The 5,952-nt window shown below is 40.6% G+C and overlaps 1 protein-coding gene across 1 annotated transcript; it reads right to left on the bottom strand.

Annotated features, from left to right (window-relative positions):
* Positions 1–986: 986 nt before the first annotated feature.
* mchr2b (melanin concentrating hormone receptor 2b) lies at positions 987–4,603 on the bottom strand (the record flags this gene model as incomplete). Its single annotated transcript, XM_079250183.1, has 2 exons — positions 987–1,626; positions 4,080–4,603. The coding sequence occupies 2 exons, from the start codon at positions 4,601–4,603 to the stop codon at positions 987–989; spliced, it is 1,164 nt and encodes a 387-aa protein (XP_079106309.1).
* Positions 4,604–5,952: the final 1,349 nt, after the last annotated feature.

Raw genomic sequence — 5,952 nt, forward strand, 5'->3', positions numbered from 1 at the left:
TGCTCATGATAAATAAACTCTTTTCCTCTTTAAATACAACACTTAAAAACAAACATACTTCATCAAACGGCGAGCGATTGTTCACTTACATTACCGGCTGGAGTCCAGCCAAAAGCAAACTATAGATACAGTACTTTGCACATCAGTCTGCAGTCTGTATTTCTGTTTTAACAGCCAACTGAGCAATCAGAACCACACAGACAAGAATAAACACATAATTGGCTATAGCGACAACTACAAAGGTTTAAAAGTTGCAATTAGCGTTGTATAAATGAACAATTACGTCTGACTGTTTTGGCAGAAAGTCAAAGAGAATTTGACAGTAACAACCCCAAAAATCTAAATTACCACTGACAACTGTGTGCTTGATCATCAATAAGAACACTGGACAACCAGAATAAGTGGATTAAAAATATTTACAGATATTTGGTTGTTTTTTTTTCATACAAAACAGAACTGCCCCTAACTTCCATTTCGTATCACAAACTTTACCATTATTCAGGCTACTGGTTACAAATCATAAGCCCTTATGAAGAGTTCTTTATTAGATCACTGATAATAGTCCTGCTGCAGATCACATCTGTTCAGACACAAGACGCCATGATGTGTACTGGTAAAAGAAGCCATGAAATGAATAATACAGCCACACAGCGGAGCTTACGCCACTATGCGCTGAATATGCGAACCTTTCTTATGTCATATCTACACGTCAGCATTGTCACCGACCAGCACGACGCTGGAAGTAGTCCGTCGTTTAGCAAAGTTAATCAAACAAACACATAACCTCTAATTAACTTAGTCAACGAAGGTGGGTTTTGATGCTTCTGTTTCAGGCTCTTTCTTTTGCTTTTTTCTTTTTTTTTTTTTTTTTTGCATTGTTTCTGACACAACTTCACAGGCGTTCACTGGAGCCGCCTCGTTTTGAGGCAAGCGTCAAAAAGACATTTACATGTGCACAAAATGTGCAAAAAGTTATTTCTCTTTGTCTAAATGACAGTGATGCGATAGCTGGGGTCGTTCGCCGTGCTGGACCCGTCGGTTTTGACCACCGTGACTTTCGATGAATGCATGGAGCTGTGCAGAGCGTTCCGGCGGCAAAGGCGCTCGCGGTAATTCTGAGCAAAGATGAGCAACATAAGCGGGTTGATGCAGCTGTGGGAGTAGCTGAGGAAGATGCTGATGTTGTAGGCGTAGATAAAAGCAATAGTCGGCGTGTTGTTGCTTAGGTTGATGACCTGGATGACGTGGTAGGGCGACCAGCAGATCAGGAACACGGCGATGACCATCAGGACCATCTTGGTGGCTCTTTTAGCCCACACAGACTGCTTACGCTTGACCCGACGGATGGAGCTGAAGACGTGGTAGAGCGTGAGCGAGTAGAAGGTGCTGATAATGATGAGGGGGATGATGAAGCCCAGGATCGACTGGTAGAGAGTGTACCAGTACATGTCTTCAGGCCCGTCCAAGTACATCATGCACACCTCTAAATGCTGCCTGCGCACAACCTTGGCGTACATCATGACTGGAATGGTGAGGAGGAAGCTACCCAGCCACACCAGCAGGTTGATGATAATGGTCCACTGCACGGTCCTCCTCTCAGAGCTCGGGTGCACAATAGCTATATACCTACAGGGGAAAAGTGAGATCATTAGAGCTCAATAACAGTCTAAAGGGAAAAAATTATTTAAAAAAACAAAAAACAAAACAGCTTTCTTCAAATAGATGACCAAGAGGTCATTTTCATCCAGCTGGGGAAACTGAATCAAGACAAGGGGCAATGATGAGCCCAACCAGGATATCTGAGATTTGCTTTCAATTTGTTACGTGCTCAGCTTGTGAAATAACCCGATGGATAACAAGTACTGTCATTTCGACAGAAAGTAGGGGCATAATCTGCAATCATTTTCCATTTGTTTTCATTGTGAGCAACCAGAAAATAATCAGCATGTCGTTACTTGGACCCCTTTTGTGTTATTTCAGTGAATAAAATGGATTTTTTTCCAGTTTCCGTTCCATGTTAGAGCGCATTAACATCTGACCTATCTGCTGAGATGTAAACATGCCAGCATACTGGGGATTTTTCTCCACGATAGCTCCTAAATTTCAATGACCTTACCTATGGATAGGTAAGAATAGTAATTACTAACAGGAGCTGGAGCCCTCAACCTGCAGTTATATGAAGTTACCATGCATTTAATAACTGAATTAGAATCAGATTAGACAAGTAAAAGGTTGATTATTTATTTATTTATTCATTTATTTATTTATTGCTTTGTCCAGCGTTTAAATAGGCAGAATGATTTTCCGGATGCTGTGTTCTGCTGGGTAAATCTACTTTGCCAAGGGAAGCATTATACAAAATGCTCCCCTTGATATTCTGGATTCTTCTTATTTTTTTTTTTCTTTTAATTTATTTATTTTACATCATTTTTTGTATTAAAAAGTTTGATTTGCTGGACCAGACTGGAGAGGATAGAAGATGGACAGAAAGAGAATCAAGAAGAAGAGAAAACAGAAAAACCCCTGGACCTCCTCTCCTTTTTAAATATTGATATTTTAGATAAAACACTTGTGAATCTTACACCACATTAAATGTTTAATTGCCAGTCTGTCATTAGTTTCTCTTTAGCACTTGAGGTTTATACAGAGGAAGAATCAGAAAACTGATTCATCTCTGGTGTAACTTAAAGAAGCACTGCAGCGCCTAAGCATCTTTCTTTCATCCAGATAGGCTATTTTCTTCCTGAGTCCTTTTGGGAAATGGAAAAATAACATAAAGCATAAAGACATGTGTCTCTTCTGCGGATACTTTTCCACTCTGCTTTGCTGGGAATTGGAAATAGAATCATATTGATATGCAAAAAAACTCCCATGAAATGACATTTTACAGTATAGACACCCTGAGATAAGATCATAGATGAAAAAATAACATTTCCTTTGTTGAGTACAACAAGGTCTTTGTTGACTGGATCAGCCGTATAGAGAGAAAATACTCCAAACGTGACATTATGAGACACTTTACGTCCCACTGAAACATTTCTACATCTTGATATGTGGCCAAGCAGAGACTCCTGGCTTTAAAAGGTCCAACCTAATAACATGCATGACCGTGACGTTTTGCATTCCTCAACTCAGATAAACAACTGCAAGGAAATGCAATTTTAAGTTTATAGGACTCGTGGCATCGATGGAAAAGTCTAATCACAATAGTTTCATTTAATTCAGATGGTAAATAACTCATTAATGGAAACATGTGAGAAGTGTTTCAGCCGTTCATTTCCTGAGATGCTTCTTCTGACTTAACTGGGGGCCATCCTCCACTTTTAGTTCACTGCAGCTTTATATTCATCTCCTTAAACTGGAGATTCATAGCTGCTTTAAAATCAAAAGCGTGTAGGTTTGATCTCCCTTCAGTACGTTTTGCTGCACCTTTAACTTCATAAAAAGATTAAAGCGACAAACTGCTCTGATGTCAAGGCTCTTTTCTCCAGTTTCCATTTCAAAATATTAAGAATAAAATAAACCTGTAAAACCCAGTGTCAGGGACTACAATGAGGCTTATAAAGAACTTTTTCCCCATGGACAGACTGCACTGTTCACCGCAACACAATTACTGCTCTAATGAGCCTAAACATGTATTGTGTGGCATTACAGATGTGAAGGCAACCCATGTTCTCCTCAAATGGAGATGCTTATCAGTTCAAATTGGTGCAAGGACTCATTTAAATGCCCTTAATGTGTTCAGACCATAAACATGGGACATAATTTATACAGGGAACACTACGTCCTCCATGGGATGATGCAAAGGTGATTACACGCCATGTTGCATTTTCTGTGATGGACTCTTAATGGATGACACTTCTACTTGCATCCAGGTTTAAATTAAGAAGCCTATAACAATAACAATAACAATAATGATAATAATGATGATGATAAATCATTTAACACACATTTAACTTCTTCATCAGGTTGTTACTCTGATTTTAGACAAGTTAATTTTGCTTGGCATCTAATTTTCTGCACTTTTTTTTTTTTTTTTTTTAAAGAAAATACGTGAAGTGTGTGAATCTAAGATTTACCTATCAATGCACAGCACCGTGACAATCCCCACTGTGGTGAACTGGTTGCTGACATCCACCACCACCACCGCCTTGCACATGAAGTTTCCGAACACCCACTGTCTGTCTCTGACCAGCTGGTGAATGTTGAAGGGCATCACAAGCAGGAACAGCATGTCGGCTATGGCCAAGTTCAGCACGTAGATGTCTGAGACCATCTTCTTCTTGCATGCGGCCACGGCGTAGATGACCAGTCCATTGGCTATAACTCCAACAGAACACAGGATCCCGTAGATTGAGGGGAATATGTGCATGAAAGTGGTGATGTCGATGGGACTGTACGGCGGCACAGTTGCCATCTGACACGACTGATCCGTGAAGTTGTACGTGTAGCTGTCATTGCAAAATATTTCCGTGTCATTCATCTTCAGATAGTCCTGAAAAAGTGGCCGCGCCGTAGTTGCGAAGTCTGCGCGCGCCGCTGCGCTCTCTCCAGTCGGCGTGCGGCTCTCCAAAGTTCGGCTGCAAAGTTGCGCTCTCCTCATAAACGGCGCATATCCACAGAGTTGGATCAGGCGTGGGTTTTCCAGACCTGGGTGATGTATTTATAAGTGAAACTAAAACGAAATCCTGCTGAAAACGGACTAAAGGCGCAACAATGCCCTTCGGAACGGGATCGCCTGCGCAAACTGACTCTTTGCTGTGCGCATCTGCTGAGACTCTACCAAAGTGAGCCTCAGCATGGCACTTTTCCCTCCCTTCAAAGATCATTCGCTGGGTTGTGTAACAATGCAAGCAAATGAGATGAAGGCTGTTTGGTTTGACATCGACTCCTGGCCTCCATGTAAACAAAAAATTTGGTGAGTTTTTCAGATTCTGCTTCTAATTGAACCAATCCTCAAAGAAAATGTGAACTTTTTTGGACACTTGAGTGAAGATCCACTCTGCAGTATCTAATGGACAAATGCTTTCTTGTTTGCTGATTGGAAGAAATCATTAAGCCAAAGTCCAGACCTCTCTTTTCCTTTAAAATCCATGAACTGAGAGGATGAATAAGAAATAAATGGAAAGGACAGTCATTGCTATCTTTTTTTTCTTTTGTTTATTTTCATAATCAAAGAAAAAGCTTTTTGTTGACCGAAACCATCCATTTTCAGTGGTTGTCCTTTTTTATTGCCTCAAAATTAAAAATATATTCCGCCTGGAGAAATTACACATGACAGTGAATAGTGAAGCCTCCTGTCAAAGATTTAATTTTCTCTGGAGCTTTGTTCTGGTATCACAGGGCGCAGCTCTAAAGGATGAGCTGATTGAAGCTGCTCGGCAGAGAGGACTCTGCTGGGATCTCACCTCGGGTCGATGGGAATATATGCTCTCCTCATGCTGACCTGCAGGTACTGTTTGTTCAATCCCTACATCAGATCTTATCCGGTACAACTGCTGTTCAGGGAGCACCTTGATAATATCATTTTCACCAAAGCCCTGATATGATACATCCTTCTCTCTGCTCCACGAAACATAGCAAGGCAGCGGATGACCTCTGTAAATATTGAGACGTAAATAACGTTACTAATTTGCGATTACTCAATCTGGTCTTCACCAATTTTTTTTTTTTTTTTCCAGGGACAGCAACAAGTGTCATTGGGTTCATCAAGACTGTGTAGATTTTATCTACAAGCCAAAATCATCTTAAAGGACTTAACTTTATTTCCAGCGTGATTTTACTTACCAGTATGCTACAGAAACAAAGGCTGTCCCCGTTTATTGGAAGTCACTTGCTTTGCTTACGTGTAACTGAGTCTTCCTGAGTCAGAACAAACAAAGGACTAATTCATTCATTTCTTGTAGTTGTTTGTGAACAGCTTTTTAAAAGCTTCCTAAATCACTGTGCAGA

The sequence above is a fragment of the Telmatherina bonti genome (assembly GCF_933228915.1).
Source record: "Telmatherina bonti genome assembly, chromosome: 12".
NCBI lineage: Eukaryota > Metazoa > Chordata > Actinopteri > Atheriniformes > Telmatherinidae > Telmatherina > Telmatherina bonti.